The 24,981-nt window shown below is 43.6% G+C and overlaps 1 protein-coding gene across 1 annotated transcript in view; it reads left to right on the forward strand.

Annotated features, from left to right (window-relative positions):
* grin2da (glutamate receptor, ionotropic, N-methyl D-aspartate 2D, a) overlaps window positions 1-24,981 on the forward strand; it is a 91,645-nt gene that overhangs the window by 44,837 nt on the left and 21,827 nt on the right. Inside the window, exons 7-13 of the mRNA XM_061092494.1 lie at window positions 4,288-4,493; window positions 7,918-8,086; window positions 12,366-12,519; window positions 19,340-19,465; window positions 21,196-21,308; window positions 23,997-24,113; window positions 24,793-24,953. Coding sequence (XP_060948477.1) covers window positions 4,288-4,493; window positions 7,918-8,086; window positions 12,366-12,519; window positions 19,340-19,465; window positions 21,196-21,308; window positions 23,997-24,113; window positions 24,793-24,953 — 1,046 coding nt within the window. The remainder of the gene's footprint in view (window positions 1-4,287; window positions 4,494-7,917; window positions 8,087-12,365; window positions 12,520-19,339; window positions 19,466-21,195; window positions 21,309-23,996; window positions 24,114-24,792; window positions 24,954-24,981) is intronic.

The raw sequence follows: 24,981 nt of genomic DNA on the forward strand, positions 1-24,981 counted from the left end.
GTTGTGGTCGTCGGTGTCAGATGATTGACAGGAGGGGGGGGGGGGCAGCAGGTCCCAGTGTCGATCCACACTATTGATTGTCATGGAAATGTCAGCGATGGACACATGGAGAGTGAAGTGGTTTTGACTCATTCACGTCTCCGATGTAACGGCAAAAATACATCTTTGTGTTTCTGGAGCTTTTCTCTTCCTGTCACATGTTCGCAGGACGATCAATAAACGTCTCTATAGAGACTGTTGTTGGTCGATGTGAGCGCAGGAGGGACCCCCACCGGGGACCCCCTGCTGAGGGTCTCTGCCTGGCTTCCCCTTGCTTCTCCTCAGCTTGGAGCCTGTGATCCCAAGATGTTAGTCTGGGTTCCCAACCTCGTGTTTGACTATGGTCTTCATCCGGTGGTCTTCACCTGGTGGTCTTCACCCGGTGGTCTTCATCCGGTGGTCTTCACCCCGTGGTCTTCACCCGGTGGTCTTCACCCCGTGGTCTTCACCCAGTGGTCTTCACCCCGTGGTCTTCACCCGGTGGTCTTCACCCTATGGTCTTCATCCGGTGGTCTTCACCCCGTGGTCTTCACCCGGTGGTCTTCATCCGGTGGTCTTCACCCCGTGGTCTTCACCCGGTGGTCTTCACCCCGTGGTCTTCACCCAGTGGTCTTCACCCCGTGGTCTTCACCCGGTGGTCTTCACCCTATGGTCTTCACCCGGTGGTCTTCACCCAGTGGTCTTCACCCCGTGGTCTTCACCCCGTGGTCTTCACCCGGTGGTCTTCACCCGGTGGTCTTCACCCTGTGGTCTTCACCCTATGGTCTTCACCCAGTGGTCTTCACCCCGTGGTCTTCACCTGGTGGTCTTCACCCCGTGGTCTTCACCCCGTGGTCTTCACCCGGTGGTCTTCACCCAGTGGTCTTCACCCCGTGGTCTTCACCCTGTGGTCTTCACCTGGTGGTCTTCACCCCGTGGTCTTCCCCCCGTGGTCTTCACCCCGTGGTCTTCAACCGGTGGTCTTCACCCAGTGGTCTTTCACCCCGTGGTCTTCACCCGGTGGTCTTCACCCTATGGTCTTCACCCCGTGGTCTTCACCCCGTGGTCTTCACCCGGTGATCTTCACCCAGTGGTCTTCAACCGGTGGTCTTCACCCTATGGTCTTCACCCGGTGGTCTTCACCCCGTGGTCTTCACCCCGTGGTCTTCACCCCGTGGTCTTCACCAAGTGGTCTTCACCCCGTGGTCTTCACCCGGTGATCTTCACCCGGTGATCTTCACCCAGTGGTCTTCACCCGGTGGTCTTCACCCTATGGTCTTCACCCCGTGGTCTTCACCCCGTGGTCTTCACCCGGTGATCTTCACCCAGTGGTCTTCAACCGGTGGTCTTCACCCTATGGTCTTCACCCAGTGGTCTTCACCCCGTGGTCTTCACCCGGTGATCTTCACCCAGTGGTCTTCAACCGGTGGTCTTCACCCTATGGTCTTCACCCAGTGGTCTTCACCCGGTGGTCTTCACCCTATGGTCTTCACCCCGTGGTCTTCACCCCGTGGTCTTCACCCGGTGGTCTTCACCCCGTGGTCTTCACCCCGTGGTCTTCACCCCGTGGTCTTCACCAAGTGGTCTTCACCCCGTGGTCTTCACCAAGTGGTCTTCACCCCGTGGTCTTCACCCGGTGATCTTCACCCAGTGGTCTTCACCCTGTGGTCTTCTTTGCTCTCACCAGTGTCTGTGAACATGATTTCTAATGTTGCTGCTTTCATTGAGTCTCACAACATTTTGATGAAAGACTGGAGGTCTGTGTGAGCTCCATGGAAACAGAGAATCACAAAATACCAAATCATGCTCTGATTCAGGGATTCAGCCTCTGTGTGTGTGTGTTTGTGTGTGTGTGTGTGTGTGTGTGTGTGTGTGTGTGTGTGTGTGTGTGTGTGTGTGAGAGCATTTACTAGTTAATGTAAAACATGTTGGAGGGCTGAGCTGCAGAACAAATGAGCAAATGATCACGTTGTGTAACGGACTGCTTGTGTATTAATGAGAGTGCAGCAGGGAGGACGAGAGACGAGGGAACAGACACAGACACACACACACACACACACACACACAGACACAGACACACACAGACACACACACACACACACACACAGACCTGGACCTGGTGTTTCTCTCTCTTCTCTGGTGTCGATGTGTTGAAGCTGCAGGATGTGGACGTGCTGCTGCTGCTGAACATTCTATCTGTTCATTTTCTATGTTTCTCTGTGCCCCCCCCCCCTTCAGCTTGTACAACATAGACCATTATGTGTTTATCTGTCGTTTTGTGTCTATGAGGACGTGTGTGCTCCCAGTGCATGATGGGAAGTGTCTCTCCCATGGAGGAAAAGCTGGATCCAGGTTCAACATCTGTTTGGAGGAGATTAGTTGTGACTAAATATTTGCACCTCGTCGCTGCCAGGTGGCGCTCAGTGATACCGGGCAGGTCACATGACTTTAGCCTCTTGCTGTTTACACTCAGGGGCGAGAAAATAAGATCATATACTTCTCATCAAGTAATATAAACAAGATATACATTTATATTCGAGTTAAAGAGGATGAAAAACTCCCTGAAATCATTAAATCTGATGGTTATACAACTACTGAAGTTTAGTTTGTGATATTTGCTGTTTGCTGTTGTGCTCGTAGCATCGGAGATCGACTGGAGACTTGCTCGTATGCACATGACGTGTAAATATATGTCAACGCATCTATAATATGATAAAATATGCCGACACGTTGGTTGTGTTGTGGTTTCACTTCCATCCGGTAACATCCACTGCATGAGAACAGATTTGTTTGCACAGATAGGTGACGCTGTAAATGTCTCGTCTTCAAAACACCATCTTGCACTTGAAAATTAATTATCTCGTCGCACAACACAACTCAGGCAGAGACACACTTCACGGTTGTGTTACATTTCCTCTCACAACCCACGACGTCCTCCACTCAGCTCTCTGGTTTGAAACAAGCAGGATGAAGCTCAGAGCTGTGGAGGATGATAAGTCCATGGACAGAACCTGTGGGACATGTGGTCCACGTGGGACACACTTTACCAACTTGTCCTCCCAGGTGTCAAGTCCGTGTTATTCTGTGATTTGTGACGTTGTCCCTCGAGTCTCTACACACACACAGGAGGTCAGCGTCATGTAACAAGATGAAACTGGAGCCTGTTGTAATATTACAGAGAATCCTTCTGAAGTGAAGGTGTTACTATGGAAGGTCGAGGTGTCAGAACCAGAGCATTGATATCATGATGTTTGAACTCAAGACCAAAAGAAACAAACCCCTTTATTCAGCAGGTGAGCAGGTGTGGAGAAAATATTAGAAAAGGATTGATAATTATAATAACTTCCGACTACACCTTGAATAAGCAAGTAGCACTTGAATGGCACTTATAGCATTTTGTAGTTTTCCTTTTTTTGAAGAAATTGTACTTTCTTGATCCTTGTTGTTCTTGGTTTGTACCCTCGCGGTTGATGCACTTATTGTGAGTCGCTTTGGATAAAAGCGTCAGCTAAATGAAATGTAATGTAATGTAATAACTATTAATTATTATTAATAATATTGAACACTTTACATCTATATTTATATCATGGTCACTTATAATGGTAACATTGCAATATTTATATTTTCCTTTATACTATCTTGTAGTATTATTTATATTATGGTCACTTACTTTTAATTATTTTTTCTGTATCATGGTCACTACTGTTGCAATATTACTTATAATACTTTTGTTTTCATTACAATAACACTTACATCACTCCACTTTCTCCCAAGTACCTGCTTTTGCACAGTGTCTGTTTTGCAGGTTGTTTTTTGTTTTTGTTTTCTGTATATTTTTACTCTCATTATGTGTGGTTTAGTAGTGTATATATTTTGATCTTTCTTTTTTATTGTTGCTTCGGCACTGTTATTTAAATTCTGTTTTTCTCTTTTTTGCTGTAACAAGTGAATTTCCCCGTTGTGTGGATAAATAAAGAAATCTAATCTAATCTAATCTAATAGATTAATACCTAAAAGGCAGAGCACACTTCTGGTTTTCTTATGGCCCAAACAAATTGGACGTGGTGAAAGGTGAATATGGCTCCAAACTACCTGGAGCCTTTGGTTGTGGTTCTGTATTTCTGTGGCTCACTTGTGGCCCAGATCTGGCAAACGGGCGTGGATCCATCCTTCCCTGTGTGGTATGTAGACCGGGTCTGGGACTCGGGCCTGACCTGGGCGACCCGCGGCCAGCGAGCCGAGCAGCTGACGTGTCCGGTGTGTTTCCAGGTCGGCTGGTGGGAGAACGGACACCTGCGGCTGCGGTACCACCCCTGGTCCCGGTACGGCTCCTTCCTGAAGCCGCTGGACGACGCCCAGCACCTGCGAGTGGTCACGCTGGAGGAGAGGCCCTTCGTCATCGTGGAGCCGGCCGACCCGGGAACCAGCTCCTGCATCCGGGACTCGGTGCCCTGCCGCATGCCCGTCAACTCCAGGTAACCCCCCCGCCACCTCTGGAGGTCACACACAGCTGGAGGAAGCCTCTAATATCAGAATGTAGCAGGTAGAATCTTCCAAATTTAACTAATTCAATTCAATCCTCGCTCTTAAAACAATTAAATCCTTTTGCATATGAGGATATTTAACCAAAGTTCCCATTATGGTTATAAAAGGGAAATTCCACTTTCTCCTTCAGGTCAGACTCGACTCACTGAGAGAAGTTAATGTGTATAAAATTATTTTTAAAACAATTACCTACATCTCTTAAGGGAATACAATAGAACGCTTGCTGACTTCAATGCTGCTTTCCCCTCTAACTTTATAATATTGTATTTTACAATTAAATGTAGATAGCCTGTTATATATTTGAAGACCAGTGTCGTCTGTATGAATATGAGAATGAAAGAACAAGGAAATGTTTGGACAATCTGAAGTGGTACATAGCTGTTAATATTGAGGTGATATAATATATAGTAATTGTTGATTTTCAATCATGAATACTGACGTCTGTAAATACACACTTCAATATATTTCCCATATTATAACACTCACTCTTGCCAGAAGTGCCTTTTGAGTTCTTAATGCTTTATGTACTAATTTCTAGGTTTTTATTTTTAAGGGAGAGAGGAGATGCTGACCTGCAGGTTTATTTATTGTTGAACAAAATTATATTGACGCCTCGTTTTTCTGTCCGAGTTGGACCGAAGCACTTTGAGCGTGTTTACTTTTTAACAAGTGATTTCAGATCTGGACGTCTCGTTTCTTCCTCTCAATCGTTATTTTCTCTAAACCGTCGGTAGGAACCTCGGACGGACTGAAACCAAAAGTTCTCCAGGCTCTGATCACGTGTAAGAGTGAAGTGTCTGGCCGAGCCACGGAGAAGGAGACAGTAAATCTTTAGCATCTCGTGTGCTGTGTGCACCGAGCAGACTTAAACTAAGACTTTCCTTCTGGGAGCAATAGATTAAAACTTCACAAAGTAACCTCATTATCCCGCAGAGGAAGATTCAGCTGCATCACAGCAGCTGTAGATTCACTGGGAGTCACGAGGAAACACATCACAGAACAAGTTCAACTGTTCATTAAAACCACAAAAGGAAAAGAAGGTTCTTTGTCTTTTAATCAATCCGGATTGTAAACAGCAGCAAAATCAATAGAAACATTAAGAATCACAGCAAATGTGAAAGGATTTAATGTGATTTACAGCAAGTTGCATATTCATACATGAACCCAAAGAAAGCAGGAACGTGAGTGTGTGTCTGTGTGTGTGTGTCTGTGTGTGTCTGTGTGTGTCTGTCTGTGTGTGTGTCCCTGATAAGCCTCCCTCCACCCGGCTCCTGACCCGGCCAATGGGACGATAACGAGTTCCTCCTCCATCACTTTTATCGGCAGGAGGAGAAGTTTCTCCTCTTGTTCATAAACCTGCTCTGACCCCGGTGGTTTCTCCCGTGAAGGATCTTCTCCTCTCTCGTATTTGTCTCTTTCCTAATTGATTTTCTGTCTTTACACAGATTACTTCCTCTCCTGTTACTTCAGTACAGTGGATAAGACAGTTGAGCTTTTTATTTTCTCCACAATCTCACGGTTGGTTTGTTCGGAGCTGAAAAGGAACACGTATAAAATCACTGGGGCGGAACCCGGGGACCTGAACCTAATAGTGTTTTACTGCTTCACATCTCAGATTAGAGCCACATTACAACATGTCACACTTTATAAATGTCAGGTTTCTAACATCCCATCAAACGTAATGAGCTTTGGGGTTTTAAAAAAGATCGTTTACAAGTAACTGCCCGAACGATTTAATAGAGACAAGGGGAACAAAAGGCTGGACGACCTTATCTCTATGAAGTAATATTGGTGAAACAAGTATAATCGATAAGCTATTTTACCAATGACAATGAATTTAATGACTTAATGTTTAAAGCAATAGCAATTTTATAAATGTCGGGGTTAATAACATTAGCAACAAGCTATTTATCACACTGGAGCCATTTCGCTGGTGGAGACCAAAGCAGAAGTAAAAGCTTATTAATGACAGAAACTTGCTTCATGTGTAAATAAACCTTCATTTGTAATTGTTCCCGTATCAGTTAATATACGTCAATAACAATATATAATATATGTCTAGTTTAAAGCAACTTCCACTGATCCAACGTTGCTTCAACAGATTTAAATCACTTTAATCGATTTCAGTTTTAGTTTAGACATTATTTTGATTTTAGTGTTTCCAATAATATTCCCTTTGACATGTTAAAGAGCGAAGCCTGATAACTTCACAAAATCATTATAAAGAGATGCTTTATTTGACAGAATAAACATTCATTTAACTTAATTCAAGTTCTTTATATGGTTTTGTTGTTTTTATTAACACGACTCTGCTGTAAACCAGGTCGGTGACTTCTTTAAAATTCAAACATCATGTAGCTGAGGTCAGAATACGTCTTTATTCAACGGTTGCTCAATCCGAGTCTGGTTATTTTCTGAATATATAACTCCTCTGTGACACCTGACACATCTCACCTCCTCTTTCTACTTTCTGCTCAGTTATAATTTGTCCGATGTTCTTGATGCTTCGGAGCAGAATCGCAGCTAAGTGCTTCAGAGACAATCAGACCAGCACTCGGGATGAGGACCTGATAGAGGACACTCAGCCGGTCCCTGAATAAACGCACTGAAGGGTTTGCTGGATTCGTCTCTGAGGAAACGGGAATCATCTTCAGCAGAGTTTTGTCTCTTTCAGCCGTCGTCCCGCTGCACAAAACAGAATTAGATCAGATTAGATTACATTCAACTTTATTGTTATTGCACAGTACAAGTACATATGCAACGAAATGCAGTTTAGCGTCTAACCAGAAGTGCAAAAAAAAGGCAGTAAAGTGCAGAGTATTGTGCAAAATCTAATAAATAGGATCTGTACAGTAGAAATATATATGGAATATAACAGTATTAACAGGAATTGTAAGATATGGGACGATGAAGACACTATGAGCAGGATACAAATATAAATATATATAAATATGAATACACTATAGGCGGGATAATACAGTATGAAAACAAAGTGACAGTCAGTGCAAATGTACGAATGTTCAAATGTTCAATGGTTGGAGGAGGGGGGTGTGGCAGTCCAAGATAATAATCGCCAATAATTCATCCCTTCCTCCCTCGGTGTCCTGCTCCTCCTCCTCCTCCTCTTCCTCCTCCTCCTCCTCCTCCTCCTCCTCTTCCTCCTCCTCCTCCTCCTCCTCAGCTGCTTGTCTGCTGGTTTACTTTCTCCCTCGGCGACACTCGGCTTCGTTTTCAATCTCTCCGACCGCCAAGCAGCCGGTCGGGGGTCACAGCGTCCTGGATGAAATGTCTCCGCCCCTCACAACGAGCTGTCACATGTGTTTGTGTTGTCCCCACCCCCCCCCCTGTGTGCAGCCTGGTGGTGGACAGCGCCGGGCCCATGAAGCACTGCTGCAAAGGATTCTGCATCGACGTGCTGAAGCGCCTGGCCAAGATCGTGGGCTTCAGCTACGACTTGTACCTGGTGACCAACGGGCGCCACGGGAAGAACATCGACGGCGAGTGGAACGGCATGGTCGGAGAGGTGAGGCTGTCATATTCAAATCATAATTATAATAACGACCATGTCTCTGCAGCTTAAAAACACTTAAAAACACTTAAAAACACAACAGACACATAAAACAAGCAACAAGCTAATTGGAACTTGTCCTTAACGTTCTTTAAAAACCTTTTTAAGTCTAATTGTATAACAGTAAAATCTGTAGTGTTGTTATTTCAGCGTTAATATTTTTGAGTTGGTGGGTGTTGATTTCGGAGTTGTTTTAACACCACTAGTGTTAAAAAAGCTCTCAAGCGAGTTAAATGTTAACACCTGTGACTGAGTTAGATTCACTTCAGGTGGAGTTGATCATAAAATATGGGAGGAGCTTAACCACAGATCTCTGCACCCAATAAACCATAACAAAATCCCTCGGCTCTCTTTATCAAGACAGGTGTGAGACTGAGCCTGGGTCTCATTTTAATGTTAAAAATACACTTTAATGAGTCATAAAATAACACTATGGATGTGAAAAATTAACTCTCATAGTGAAAGGGATTAACACAATTTAGAGTTAAAGGTGCACTTATGTGGTGTCATAAAATAACACCAAGGCTGTCAAATATTTATCACTGTTAAAGAGTTAAAATATTATCACTTTTCAAAGTGTAATTTTGACTCAGAATCCGTGAGGATTATATAAACTCAGAAAAAGTTTTAAATTTAACACTCTGAATGATTTTATATAATCACCTTATAGTTAAGTGTCTTTACTTTGATGTGGTTCGGTTACAGGTAGTTGTTTTTAATTAACAGGCAAATATAAGACAAAGGGTCCAAATATGTGGAAATATGACACTAATTAAGAATATGAATAGAAAAACCTGTCAGACAAAGACAATACGAGTTATTACATTTGGGTTATTGCGATTGAGCAGGTAGAAGTAGAAGAAGATGTACAAATTTATATTTATAATTGAACATTTAAAATGATTGCAGCTGCTGAAGTGAGTCCAGTCTCTTTCTAGCAGTCGGTCATTGCTCTCATATTTTGGTCCCTTTACACAAATTGTTGCCCATGAATCAAAGTTTACTCGTGGTGACCAGTTGCCATGGTTACCCACAGTTTCATTAGGCTGAAACCTGGAGCTTCACAAACTGATTTATACTTTTACAAATGTAAAAATTAACCATTTGACCGATGAGCTGATTTCTAAGGAAAACGTTTTTCCCTCTTTGTGTATTTTCCATCAGTAATATTTGATTTGCTGTGGTGAATCTCAGTGGAACGTTTAGAACCAGCTCAGAACTCACAGCAAACAAACAAACATCCCAGCGAGTGACAGCGACACGGGTGAGAGGGCAAAGCTGAACACTCAGTTGTGTGTCGAGAGAAGTCGACAGTGTGCGTTTGCTCTGGGAGTTTGTTCTAAAGTTCAGCAGCTGGAATCACAAACACACACCGTGACCCCGTGTTTGTGTGTCTGTCAGAGAGTGTAGCTGTGTTTTAAATTCTCCATTTTCCCTGTACAGCTCCATGGTTGTTTTTCTTATTCCCCACCCCACCACCCACCCCCCCCACCTGGTCTTTTGTAGTGTTTACAAAAAATGGGTTTTGATTCTGCTGCTCCCGTGAAATCGTTTTTCATCCTTTCCTCAAATCCTTTAAAACGCGACCCAGCGAGAGGATTGGACCCGAGGAAGAGGAAGAGGAAGAGGAAGAGGAGAGAGAGAGGAGCCCGGCTGTCGGGAAGATTAGTGCTGGAGAAACTGAGAGAGGGACCACAGCACAGGCTCTGCTTGTACACAAGTGTGTGTGTCTGTGTGGGTCTGTGTGGGTCTGTGTGGGTCTGTGTGTTGCCAGACACTCTCTGTTTCCATTATGCCAATCTCCCTCTGGTGGCTGGATTAATCAAGGTGGTTTAACATGGATTTAGACAGGGAATGCAAATTATCACAGTGTGTGTGTGTGTGCGTGTGTGTGTGCGTGTGTGTGTGTGTGTGTGTGTGTGTCTGTGTGTGTGTGTGGTCTTAAACTTTCAGACTTTTACAGTGAAGATGTTTTTGTCTCCTCACTTCTTGAACATTTAAATGTGTCTTTTATAAATCCATCTTTAAAGGATCAACGGGGTCACATGCACTGTGTGAAACAATGTGTGTGTCTGTGTGTGTTTGTGTTGCAGTGTCACTGTCTGCTGGTGGTGCTGATGTTGTTCTGCCCCCCCGCTTGTGACTCATTAGGCTCTTTAATCTCGTCTCCTGTCTCTTTACCTGGTTTTCTTTATTTAAACCGTTTCTACCATGAGCTGGTTTTTCTCTTGTGTTCTGATCTCTTCACATCCGGTGGATTTCACCGAGGTCACAGACAGTGAGTCCCACTTCCTCACTCTTCATCTGCGTCCATTGAAAAACCTCAAACCTTCACAGCACATTCAGCTTTTGTCCGTTTGTCCTTCGTCACATGAACGAGTCTGAATCAGTCGTTTCCTGATCCATTCACATTTCTCCTGATATGACGTCTGCAGAGCGGTGATGACTCAGACTAGGTGTCGCAGGTGTTGACTTCAGGACTCGTCTTCTACTGTAGATACTCTCCTCCTCATAGTGTAGCTGGAAAAAAGTCTCCAACTACACGTCCTTCAGATTTAAAACACATCTCCGAAAACTGAAAAATGACCAGAAATATTCAAACAAGCTGTTTCTAAAGTCTTCAGAGACAAATAATCGACTCTAAAAGTTTGTCACGTTTTTTCCAGAGAAGCTGTTTTCTCCCCCAGCCCCCCAGCCCCCCCCCCCTCTCTACGCCTTACATCAGCCATTAATTCCTATTAATTTTATGATTACATTATGGTTTGGTTCCCGTGATCCATTAGGATAAGAATAATCGTGTGATATTCAAAGACTCCACACTTGCCCGGGCGGGTCGTCCATCAGCGGGAACATGAAGTTGTTTTTTAATTATGTTATGTAATTAAGTTATGACGTCATTTCATGGTGATGCACCAGAAGAAGCAACTCTCACAACTTCAATATCTCATATCAAAGCGTGAACGTTATACAATATTCACTTTATTACCGAGGAAAAGTATATAAATGAATGAATGTTGATGCGATCCTATAAGTGTGAAGTTCCACTGATGATCAGACTGGTTTAGTATCTGCTGTGTTGTTCATTGATCCAGTTAAACTCCAGTTAAACACACTGGGACATTAACTGGTTCACAAGATAAGATCAAATCAGATTTATTGATTCTCCTGTTACAGCAGCAGATGATAAAAGAAAAGAGGTAAACAAGAGAACTTGTGGACGTTTAAAATAAAATAAGATTGGAAATGAAATAGATTCTATAAAAATGAAATGATCACATAGAAAATGGAGTAAATATTCTCACTGTTATCAGTTTCTGCCACGTTCATAACTTCCTGACCTCGAATGCTGTTTTTCCACTTTTGAGTTTTAATCTGTTTTGTCTCCAGAGACAAACTCTGTTGTTTTAAGACGACGACTAATCCACGAAGGTCCAGAGATTAACTTCCTGGAGGCTGATAAAAGGATTCTGTTGCTGCTTGTCCAGACACAGGTTCACCTTCACCTCAGCAACAGGAAACACAAACACATGTGTCTCACAGTCCAGGGCCTGTCTCACTGAAAAGGCATCAGGAAACAAGGTCAGACTTTCCCAGGATGCATTGCGCTTCAGTGACAAACTGTCAAAGAGGTAATGGCGCCTGAACGCAGCGTGATGTTCGAAGCTGGAGTTTCCCACCGATCCCCGAACGCCTCTCCAGACCAGACCGTCTCATCTTGGTTCAGCTTCAGTCTCCGTCCTCCCCGGCGTCCTCTGCAGGACGCTCTGTGTGACTGACAGGCGGTGACTCTGCAGCACGGAGACGCCACCATGTTCCCGTGAGCGCCGGAGACATCCAGAGGAAAGTGACTTTAAAGGATTGTGACTCTCAGAGTCTGGAGCCCGGCGCCTCGGTGGCGAGAGGACGCTGAGCTCTGTGTCTCTCACAGACGTCTGGGACCCGGCCAGGACTCAGAGTAATGAACTGCTGGTCAGGAGCCAGCTCCTCTCACCCCCCCGGCCCCCTGGGGGACAGAGGAGAAACCTCAGGTTCCTTCAGGTGGAACACGACCGGGCTCCTTCACCTTCTGACCCCCGGGGCCTCGTTACAGCTGCAGGCGCCACAGCCCGGTTCAGAAGATTCTTCTTCAGGGTTTTTGCTCCTGACTTCTTAACAACTGCTTTCTCTCCTTTCTGCTTTAACTTCCCTGACTCCCCCCCCCGACCGCTCTAACCTCAGACGTCCTGTTTTCCAGGTGGTGTCCAACCGGGCCGACATGGCCATCGGCTCGCTCACCATCAACGAGGAGAGGTCGGAGGTCGTGGAGTTCTCCGTTCCCTTTGTGGAGACCGGCATCAGCGTCATGGTTTCCCGTAGCAACGGCACCGTGTCGCCGTCGGCTTTCCTCGGTGAGTTCACACGTTTCCACAGGCAACCCCCCCCCCCCCGATCCACAGGGTGTCGCACTGTGAGAAACACACAATCTGAGGTTTACATTGTGTATTGAATCAGAGATGAACTCAGCAGAGGAGGAACTGAGAAACAAAAGTAAAACTTGACATCATATCTGCAGCTCATGAGTTGAATCTGAAAACCTTGGATCATTTACATGTTGCACTAAGAGAAAAACCTGATGTGTAAGTCTATTATCTTTAAAATATCAAATGATACTGCATCACACATTAAGAAAGAGATTTAAAAACACTTCTCTATAAAGACACTGTGAGGTTCAAAATGTCCAAAGTGCAACATAAGCTTTATAATGAGTCATTAAATGAAATATCAACATATACACGTTGATTTAGATCAGGTCACAAGTGGAGGTGCGTTTGATTCAGATGTAAAATACTTTGTGTATTTACGTTCTCTTCTCTTCCCGTGTCCTACTCTCTGTGTTTGAGTTTTTAAAGAAGCCAAAGGGGGAATTTGTCTTTTATCATCGTTGTGAAGTTATTTTCTTCTCACAGGTTTTGGTGCAAACAACAAAAAACAAACCAAACTAAAAGTTTGTTCACTTTTCAGCCAGAGCCAGAAAAACATATTTTCATCTGATCTGTTAGTTTTGGTTTCACGTTGTAATTTAGGGAACAAAGAACTTAGTCTGACAAACGTCCTGTGGTCATCACCTACGTGGGCGGAGTCTACCTGTACCTGACTCTGATTGGTTTGTACACGGCGTCTGACGTGGGCGTGTCTTAAGGTCTGAACCCAACCAGGTGTGAATGAGTCTGGATCTTCCTCGTCTGATCTGAGGAGAACACGAGGGACTAATGTACGACAGCAGCCTGATATCTTACATAACCCAGTGCTGTAAACGATCCTGTGTTATGTAAGTGAACTTCAGTCCCGACTCGCTCTTGTCTCCCACTTGTAGAAGTTCACACTCGTGGTTTCACATCTCAAAGCAAAGCTGCAGAATAACAGTCTCTCACAGCGTCGTTGCTCCGACTCTTTTCTTTTCTTATGTTTCCAAAGGAAGAACGTGTCTCAGTCAGAGTCGGCCTCCGCTGAGACGCTGCCTCTTAATTTACTAATCCTCTTAGATTAACTCCACACGTCTTCTAGCAGGAAGAGATGGAGAGATGAGAAGAAGAGAGACAGAGGGAGAGGGATAAAACATGAGAGAGGGAAAGAGAGAGATACTTCAGATGTGTTCATTTGTTTAAATCTGAGCGTGTGTGTGTTTGTCTGTGTGTGTGTGTGTGTTTTGTGCAGATGAGACGCTAACTCAACCACACAGACTCGTTAGCACAGAGCTCCGTTTCAGATCCTCCATCTGGGATGTGAACCTGTGGAAACAGCTCGGACTCGGACTCGGCTTCAGAAACAAACCGAGACAAACGACCTGTTGAACCGACTCAGACTGCGAGTTCACGTCCAAGAGACAGTATCGTGGGTCATGTCACAATATTAACACGGAGCCTTAAGGATTAATATATCTCTTAAATCTCTCTTCTTGGATCTGCAGCGTATTGTCTCCTCCCGACTCCGACACACAAACATCGTCTGTGAACTCAAACGTAATTAAACCAACATCGTTTAGTCTTCGTGAACTCGATCGGATCCCAAGTGACGAACTTTCTCCAGACGGACGTTAAAACCATCTCTTGACTTTAAGGTTTGAATGTGTGAGTTGAGGAATCATAAAATAATTATGTTCACAGATAAATATGTAGCTAGCCCCCTGCTGGCTGTAGCTTCATATCTAACGTACAGACACATTAACTGTATATAAAGATGCGTCTCACTTTGTCTATAAACAGACGTGATTTTCGTCTAAGAAAAATAATTAAGTCCTTTTTCTTTTTCTTCCCAAGAACAATGATAATTTATTTCTTGTTAATAAATCATTTTCTTGCCAGAAAATCCTCCTCAAACTCAGCTGCAGCAGCTGCGATTAAAGATGATTCCCTGGATCTTCTCGTATTTAATGGAATTGATTTCTTTTTAAGACACATTTTCTCCGGGAGACTCGACTCTCGGTTAATTTTCCTTCGCAGACTTCATCTCTCGCTCCTGATCTCCGGGGATCTCTTTCAGCAGCAGAGAGTACATCTCTCCGTCTGTCACAGGAGGTTTAGAACACAATCTCCAACACGCCACGCTCGGTCGGAGACGCCGAACTCCTAAGACCAGTTTATCTAAAGAGCGCCGGACCACAGGGCCGACTGTAGCCGTGCCTGTGTGTGTGTGTGTGTGTGTGTGTGTGTGTGTGTGTGTGTGTGTGTACGTTATCTGGGTGTTCTGGGAAAAGACTTAGATAAACACAGCCTGAGAAAAGTACGAGTGGATGAAGAGAAACGATCAAGTGAGGAAATCAAAGTGGTTTGAGACTCTTTGACCCAAACTCTGGAAAAATATCATCATCTCAGAATCAGGCACAGATACAGATAAATATGTGATATCATTTTATAAAGAATTTATAAAACATAAACACCATAAACTGTCCTTTAAAGACAATCATCAGTTTTCCTACTAAAGTCTCTTGAGACCGGATTCCTTCAGGTTTTCTGTCCCATTCTCATCAGCTTCAGGTTCTGAAACGTTTCCTGTGACGGTTTGATTATGTTTGGTCTTTTTTTTTTATCTCCACACTTTATATTCTGTGACATTTAACTTCTCCCGCCGCTCGACAGACGCTTGATGAATCTGTCTGGTCCGTCTCTGCCCTCGAGACTCTTCTTCAGTGGAAACAAAAATATGGAATTAAATTAAATGTGGAAAAACCCCTGCAGGTCGACTGCAACCTGGAGAAAGTCTGAGGTCGAATAAAAGCACCTGAACTTTAAATGCATAAAAATACATAAGTGAGTTTTCATTCCTATCAAGCAAATGTCTCAAAATCCAAGACGAGAGAAAAGTAAAATCCCTGTGATGCACGGCTTATACAAGTCTCGGACTGAACGGTGTATTCATTAAAACATCATTGTTATATTACAACATTTTCTTTGCAGAATGAATCTATTCTTCATTTTTGAAGGAGCTTCTCTGACCTTGGAGTTTGTCTAAAGCCTCTGAGAAGATTCCCCACTCAGCGTTTTGCAGAGGAACAAAAGAGAGAAGCTCCTGTTTGTTGACTTAGTGCTGGTGTGTGATCGCTGTTCTTTCAAAGCAGAACCCTGAGCTCCGCTTTCACCTTGGATCCCGTCTTCCTGCAGGCGAAGCTCCAGCTCTCAGCGACTCCAGGACGGATCCGTGTGCTGCCATGTTAATAACTCTGTGTGTGAGGGAGAGTTTTTGTATTTCAACAGAAGAGCTTCAAGGCTTCTTCCATACATTTCAGTTCTATAAAGAATGTTTTAAAGAACAACGAGCTCTGAATCAGAAATGATCTCAGTCGATGTCACATGACTGTTCAGTAACACGGGCCAGGTGTGTTAACAGGAAGTAGATCTTCCTCTTATCGATGGAAGATATCTGGTTGGTTTTGTTAGACGACTCCAAAGATCTAAGAAACCTCACTGTCCTGTGATTTTTGTTTGATGCTTTTCTCTGCTCTTGCTGCAGTGATTAATATTCAGCAGACACTGAGAAGTTGGAAGAATCAGGACACAAGCATTTATATGATCCTTCCTCTGCTGTCTCACTGTAAAACTGTGATGAGGGACAAGAGACAGAGACGAGACAGACAGAGCAGCCGTTAGCACGTTAGCATCGTTAGCGCCTCAGAGACGAGCAGCAAGATTTGCAATTAACCACTAGTAGCTAAACCTTTGTGTTTCTACCTTCAGGTATTGATGGTTTCAAGAAATTGGTGTTTCTCTTGGTTTAGTGTGTTAACAACAAGTATGGATATTAAAATAACGTTATTTTTTAAAGGTGCTGGTATCAGATGGGTTCTCAAAATTGAACGATATGCAGACGCAGAAGCACGAGCTCTAAAAGTCACAGTGAGCAGGAATAAAAGGTGATTTTCTTCGTGTGGTCACTGGTGTGAATCTCCAAACCTGCTGGGAACATGTTGGCCAGAATAATTAAAATTAAACCATCACTTTATGGAGCATCTGCAGCTTCAAGGTCCCCGAGGAGGAGCACATATAGAGCTCATTAACCTCGACCCCTTGTGCTCCACTGGATCTGCACCAGGACCAGATCCCAGATGTGTTGTCTCCCTCTGACTCTCCCTGGTGGTTTTTAAAAGATCTGCTCTGGTTCAGGACAAACCACTGGGAGCCGAACACCAGGTGAAGTGATTCAGCGAAGCTCCTCATATCTGAGCTGAAGACTGACGGCTCTGTAGAATCAACAGCCAGCAGGAGACAAACCCGACGTGACCTTCAGTGTTCTCAGAGCGTCACGTGATCGTTCACACGCTTCCTCTGCCAAGATCCTTCTGATGGAACCACAGGGAAACACAGTGTGGGACTGGATTAGCTCCAACACACGGGGTTTCTACTGGGAAGCAGAATCAGACACAGACTCCAACTGTTGATAGAAAAAGAAAATGAGCGGATAAGGAGTCAACCGATGCAAGTGTTTCACATGTTTCATCTAAAGTCCACATGTGTTCCTCAAACTTCCTGTAGGGGGCACACGTGTGAGATCGTAAATGGTTGGTAGAATAATTAATTTGATCTTTTAGCTCCGGTCACTACAATTCATTGAGGTCCACCTCATTACTGCTCTCTAGATGAATTAAAACCAACTTTATAAATTAGAACGTGCACAGACTCTGAGCATCAGTATCATCACAAAACATCCCAAAGAAATGTTGAAGGATTTCTCATCAGGCACAAATCAATCTGTTCAACTTTCCTCCAGGATCTGATAGAAACAGATTCTTCTCCACCTGTGAACTCCTCCTGAGCAGGATGAGGTGTGAGATTCTGATTGACAGCTCCACCTTTCAGGCTCATGAACCCGTCAGTGAGATTCCTGCTCGTCTCTGCAGCTGAAAGCCTGAAACAGAATCTGAGGAGCCGTCACTTCACAGCTCCGCCTGATTCACACTCTCTCTCTGCAGGTCGCACTAAAAGAGACAAAGGTGCTGATGAGTGGATCCAGCAGCTCGGCCCGGTGCTGGTGTTTTATTAGTGTTGCAGCTGAAGCTTCTTCTGCTGTCGGTGGTGACAGGAAATCCTAAATCATTAATTTAGAAAACACTCTGCAGTTAGACGGGTGTGATGGGCAGAAACCAGGTCCTCCTGTTTTCAAACCAAAAGATTTATTTCCCCTGCAGTGTTCAGGATGAAGCAGATTCATCGTGAAGTGAAGGAACCAGACGGATTCTTGAACGCAAAGCCTCCACCAGAATAAATGAACCAGAATGAACCAAAAAATATCTTTACACACAAGTTTGTGCACAATCCTGCAAACTAACAACAAAAGCAAGTTGAATAAAAAAGTAAATAAGATAGATAGATAGATAGATAGATTACTTTATTCATCCCCGAAGGGAAATTAAGTTGTCATAGCAGCCGGTATATTTGAATACAATAAAATACAATACAATAGAATAAAATTAAAAATATTGAGGTAGAAAGAATAAAAACAGAAACACAAGATAAATAGGTAGATAAGGTGCAGTGGCAAGATGATGGTAATAGTACTGATGATATGATGGTAATGGTATTGTTAGACAGTATATAAGAATAGTACAGTATATATAGTATATAATATAACATAATATGTATTTATATATGATAGTAATTATACCAATATAAAAGCAATATATGGTAATAATGGCAGCAACAGTATATATAATAATAATAGTAATGGTGATATAATATAGAAATAATAATAATAATAATAATAACTGTTTCTCAGGTAATTTCCCGCTGTCTCACAAACCTTTATCTCCATATTTCTGGATACGAACATGAGTGTCGCCTCCTCCTGGTTCAAGAACGTCTCTTTGTGACAGATCTCACATAAACTTGGTAAAATATTGGTAAAAAGTGAGTAAATAAGAAGTAAACAGTGAGTAAATATATACTGGTTTCCCATTTTTTATTGCTCTCCTATGCATGTTGTATTTATTGCGTTTTTATGTTTTCTATGTTCATTGTTTGCACCAATAACCAGAGCAAATTCCTTGTATGTGTGAACGTACTTGGCAATAAAAAAAATAAAATACTTCTGATTCTGAAACCAGCAGCTCAGCGTGTTCCCAGTATGCTGCTGGTTTCCAGTGGACCTGCAGCTCTCTCTGCTTCAGGCTGTTGTATTATATCATATCATATTAATGCAACAAACATGTTGTTTCATCTTCACGAGGCGTTTGAACCTTTACAAGAATTCAACTCTAGTGAAAGAAGTTGGGGATTCTCAACTTTCTGTGGTATAAGAACATGAATAATCTTTGTAGCTGAAGAAGAACTTGAGATGTTGCTGCAGCTCGGTGAATGTAAATGTGGTTTTCACAGTGAGAGGTGACAGTTCACAAGTCGCTGTTGGAGACGTGTCAACTTCTGTTGCTAGGCAACCCGCGCCGGGTTCAGAGCCAATCAGTGAACGGATGAACTGACTTGTTACACGTGTGGCGTCCTGGTTCACTTCCAGGTTGGAAAACACCCGTAAGGAAATGTCTTCAGTGAAAACTGAACAAATGAACAATCACAGACTCTCACTTCAACCAGTTTGTGAATTAAATATTTCTTTCAGATGAATGTTTTCCATTTAACAAAGTTGTTCTTCACAGATGACAACTTCTGAAACTTTGTCTGATCTTGTGTGTGTCTGTGTGTCTTTGTGTGTGTGTGTGTGTGTCTCTGTGTGTGTGTGTTGCAGAGCCCTACAGCCCGGCGGTGTGGGTGATGATGTTTGTGATGTGCCTGTCGGTGGTCGCTGTCACCGTCTTCATCTTCGAGTTCTTCAGCCCGGTGGGATACAACCGCAGCCTGCAGAGCGCCAAGAGTAAGAGACCAAATCACTCGAGCGTCAATCAGCCGCCGCCGCTCGTCTCACAGCGTTACCACGACTCGGCACTTTGCTCTAATTATGCAAAGTGGCCCACTTTGAGTTTTTTTTTGTTTTTGACGCAACACAAGTCAAAACAATCAGTGCGACCCCCCCCCCCCCCCGACACCCACAGTCTTCCTCTCATGTGAGACGGACGGAGACGTTTCTACACTTTGTCTCTTATTGAACTGTTTCATCCTCATTCATCTAAATAACCATAACGTCTTATTCATTGTTTCCTAATAAGTCGACGCAGTTTGAATTCAACTGATTTGTTGGGACACGTTGAAGATTGTTCATCACAGATTTTTAATTTAGCAAACATCTGCATTTCATTTTTTAATCTTGTTTTTCAATTTGTTTCTTCCAGGACTTTATAAAACTATTTAATATCTGTTTTTTAAGCTTTTGGAAACTGGAGAAGCTCATAACCTGCTGCAGGTCTCAAAAGAAATATATATGAATCCAAATCATCTTAATTTATTATCTTAATTACCCCAAAATGTTTAAATGAACTCGAACCGGTTATAGCTTCTGAGGGATAAGAACATTTTATATCGACGTCATATTTCTAATAAACAGGTTGATAACTCTCCATTGTTTTATGGTTTTGTATGTTTATGTTTTGTGCTGGTTGAGGAATGGAATCTTTTCTTCTCCGCCGCATTACCCTGAATTCTCTTGATTGGCTGCTGGTTGATTGCTCGGAGGGACCCAGTGTGGTCGAGTGGCTCGGGTCAATCAGGACAATAGAAATCAACAGAATAAACACAGAGGCTCCAGGAAGTAGCCAGATCCCTTTTCAGGAGCCGTGTGTAGATTTCAGTCTAAATGGAGGAATCGGCCATTTTTGTCAATATGATAAAAATGAAAAACTGTTCTTTTACAAATACACTCAGACCCTTTGCTGAGCTTTGTCTTCATTGTTCTGAATCCAAGTTTAGTGAAGAGTTTGTTTCTTCAGCTCCAGGTTTCAATAACCGTGGGAAACCATCAGGATTAGTTGACCTCGCTGGTTCGATTCCCGGTGACCGAGGTGTTTCCTGTGTCTGTGTTTCCTCTCAGCTTCCTCCCAGAGTCGTCATGGTGATTAGAAACTCTGCACGACCACCAGAGTTTCACTAAGTGTCGCTCACAGTTCTTCCCATTCGCCCATTTACTCCTCAATTTACTAAATTACGTTGTTTTAGCTTAATTAATTCTGCTATTAGTCGTAATAGATTCATTTCCCCTGAATCTTTTCAGCACAGAGTTGAACTGTCCTTTCACTGCAGGATGGTAATATTCTCTCCATCTGCTCTGAGTAAGGCTAGGACTAACTCTGAACATCTGCCTGGTCCGTGGTCCGTGAGGAGCAAGTGGACGAGTGTGCCGAGCCCTGAACTCACATCCAGCTCCTCTGGAACCAAATCAAACACCAGACGTGAGCCAGTGTCGGACTTTGCCAAAGTTCCAGTGTCTGAACGAGAGAAAATCTCTGCAGCCGAGGACCGAAGAAGAGCCTGAAATCAGCAGATTAATGTCCTTGGTTTTTAACAGAGATGTTAAACCCTCACATGTGGACGTGTTGGTTTGGTTCCACGTGCTGCAGCTGCACATGTTCTCATGTTCATCCCGGTGCTTGTTGCCTGGTTTCATCTTCCTGCTTTAACCACGTGTGTAAAACTTGAACTTGTCTCTCTCAGAGTCGGGAGGATCCAAGTTCACCATCGGGAAGTCGGTGTGGCTGCTGTGGGCGCTGGTCTTCAACAACTCTGTTCCTGTGGAGAATCCCAGAGGAACCACCAGCAAGATCATGGTAAACACCCGAGTCCCCCAGTGGTCCTTACCTCCGTCCTCACCTCCGTGTTTTCATCCAGAAACAGACGCTGTCCACACGACTCCGATGTTACAGAGACACTCAAACACAGAAGTTTTAAGCTGCACTTGAATTTTCCTGTATGATTTGCAGAGAGATCTTAGAAGAAGCATTTGACCTTTGCTCCTAAATTGAAAAATCTGGAGATAAACTGATACTCAACAAGTTTAGTGAAAATCCATCCGTGAGTTTTAAGTCACTTTACACATTAAACACAGACAAGTGAAAACAGGGTAATGATATCAATATATACCTTATCTTTTATGCAGTATTATTCACTGTGTGCAGTATTATTTGAGTCTGGACGGATGTGGATGTAAACTGTCACGTGATTGGCTGGTGGAGACGTAAAACAACAAATGAACATTAATAATTCGATCTTTTATTTGAATATCTCCAGGTGTCGGATATTTTCAGATGTTTCAGTTGCATAAAATATTTGTTCTCCTTTAAATTTAAATACATTTAAAAAATAAATTTCCCCTGTGCAGTGGCACCTGCCTCAGACATTAAAACAGGTTTATGATATTTCATTTTTACATAACTGCATCCAGGAATCTGTTGACTCACCAACTCAACGCTTGTTTTATGCAGCTCATTAATTTTTAGTTTGTGTAAAGAGTTAATTGATTGGAACAACTTTTTAATTCCCACTGTGTTTTCACACACACACACACACACACACACACACACACACACACAGAAACACACACACCCACACACACTGAACCCCCCCTGAACTAAATAATAAAGACACAAAAAGAAAGCTAACAAGTTTTACAGATGCAATCAGTGTGAGTTCAGTCACTTGTTTCACCGCGGAGATCTTTTTAATACCTGCTGTTCCTCTCTGCACTCCAGGCTTGAGAAGAGAAACGAGTTGAAGCAGTTTGCCCTCTCGACTTCAGAGTAAAAAAACCACGGGGGGGGAGGGAAACTCAAGTTATTATTTTTCCCTTTTGACAACAGCTCCAATCATGTGAGCAGCTCGTTAGCTGAAAGGCTCGGAGGATCAGAGAGGAAACAGGATCATTTATAGATCAGGTTTTTCTCTTCTCCTGTTTGTGGTCAAACTGCAGCTTGAGCAGAATTCACATGGAAATCATCTTTCATTCAGACACAGAAGATTTTGAAATGAATTCAAGAGACTCGTGTGTAGGGTTGCAAAGGGGCGGAAAGTTTCCGGTAAATTTCCGGAAACTTTCCGGAAACTTTCCATGGGAAGTTTAGCTTGGGAATTTTGGGAATTTTGAAAAAAAAAATACGCAAATTAAACGCTGAACAATAAAAACGATTCCAATTGTTTGGCTAACTATTTATATCTCTGGCATTGCATTAGTGTTTTTTTACAAACTTTTGTCTCATCTTATTCTACAGAACAATGCCACGTGCACTCTCTCATGTGTGGAGACATTTCACCCCATCCAATGTAGAAGGAAAGGCTGTGTACATTTGCAAATACTGTGCAAAGACCTATGTTAAGAATGACACAACGATGCAGAAGCATATAGTCAAGTGCCCAAAGTTTCCTCAGGGCTCAAATCAGCCTATGACACAATAAAATGTTTATATTTATGTCTGTATATGACAAGGTAAATACAGTTAGTATAAATTACCCACAACATTTCCAGTTTATTCCCGTTAATTCCTGTATATTCCCGTTAATTCCCGTTTATTCCCGTTAATTCCCGTATATTCCCGTTAATTCCCGTTAATTCCCATGGAAAGTTTCCAACTTTGAATATTCCCGGAATTTTGCAACCCTACTCGTGTGTCTTTAAGAAAAATCTGTGTCCAGCAGCTTCACTTTATGAAATATGCAGAGCCAACGACAAGCATCAAGAACACAACTTGAATATTTAATGGTCGATCATCAGCTACATTTACTTGTTGAGTTTACCAGCGTACGAGGACCCAGGGTCGGCAGGGACGTCCCAGCATGCACCTGTGGACAACCCACGACCATCTATTATTGATGTGACACATTAAAGTTTAAAGAGGATTAACACGGCCCCCCCCCCCCGGGAGCCTGTGGAGGCCAGGAGGCCGTCCTTCACCTCTCCTGTCCTGTCCCGCTCGCTGAGAAGATTCTTATAACCGTAGTTCACTTTCCAGAGCTAAGAGTTCACAGTCTTCATAATGTTCATTAAGAAAATTATGCAAATAAAGTTTTGGCGTAAACAGGGAGGAACTGAAAGTTTACATTTCTGAGACTTTAATCCACGACTCTCGTTCTCGCCTCTTGGCTGAAAGTCAACGATGCAGCGTTGTGCAGAACTCTTTAATATCCACGTTTCTTTAGGCCAAGTCCTTGATCCTTTCAAAGGTTCTTTTATTTGTGCTTCTGGTGAACTTGTGTGTGTCCAGCAGCAGAAAGTGGTTTCAGATCCTTCACCTCAGACACAGCTTCATGTTAAGGTCCTGATATGAAGATCTGATCTATTTAAAACTCCTAAGAGGTCGTTATCACAGACTTAAGAAAAAGAAATCGAGTTTTGATATTCTACAAATCTATTCTATACCTGCTCACCTGTCGGACTAACCTTCCTCCTCCTCCTCTCTCCTCCTCCTCCTCCTCTCTCCTCCTCCTCCTCTCTCCTCCTCCTCCTCCTTCTCCTCCTCCACCAGGTGCTGGTCTGGGCTTTCTTCGCTGTCATCTTCCTGGCGTCCTACACGGCCAACCTGGCTGCCTTCATGATCCAGGAGGAGTACATCGACACGGTGTCAGGGCTGTCAGACAAGAAGGTAGGAGGGGGAGGGAGGGATGGAGGGATGGAGGGATGGATGGAGGGATGGATGGAGGGGTGGAGGGATGGATGGAGGGATGAACAGGTTGTTGGCCAGATGGAGAACCCAGAGAAACACAGGTGGTTTCTGTAAAGGATTAAAGAATGAACCAATAATTGAAAACATCTCAGAACATCAGGACCGATCTCTGAGCTCATTGGCTGAAGATGAATGAAACTCGTTTCCGGTGAAGAGAGCTGATGATCGTCTGTGGGAGGCTGTTGCCACGGTGACGTTTTCATAATGTAAAGCTTCAAAGGCGTTAAATCATCTTGGAAAGGAAACAGAAACAGACGAGTCAGCAAATATAAAAATGTGGTCGTACTACAAACGTCTCGTTCCATCAGAAAAGCTTGAGTTGAAGAAAAAGGTGAAATACTGTACGTGTTCTCTCTTTCTCTCTCTCTCTCTCTCTCTCTCTCCCTCTCTCTCCCTCTCTCTCTCTCTCTCTCTCTGAATCCTGCTGCTGTGACACTTTAGAATCTGTTTTGTCCTCGTCCTCTGTTCAGAAGCCGCAAGCGAGTGACCTCAGTCTTTTGAGAGGGACGACTTTGTATCTCGCCCTTTTCTCCTTTACCTCTCCTCCCTCCATCACTCTCACCTCCTCCTCCGTCTTGTCCTTTCTTTCCCGGTGCAGTTCCAGCAGCCGAACGAGCAGTACCCCCCCCTGCGCTTCGGCACGGTGCCGAACGGCAGCACGGAGGAGAACATCCGCTCCAACTACCCCAACATGCACCAGTACATGATCCGCAACAACCAGAAGGGAGTGGAGGAGGCCATCGAGAACCTCAAGACCGGGTGAGGAGGAGAGAGAGAGGAGAAGAGG

This window comes from Limanda limanda, chromosome 19 (genome assembly GCF_963576545.1).
Source record: "Limanda limanda chromosome 19, fLimLim1.1, whole genome shotgun sequence".
In the NCBI taxonomy this organism is placed as follows: domain Eukaryota; kingdom Metazoa; phylum Chordata; class Actinopteri; order Pleuronectiformes; family Pleuronectidae; genus Limanda; species Limanda limanda.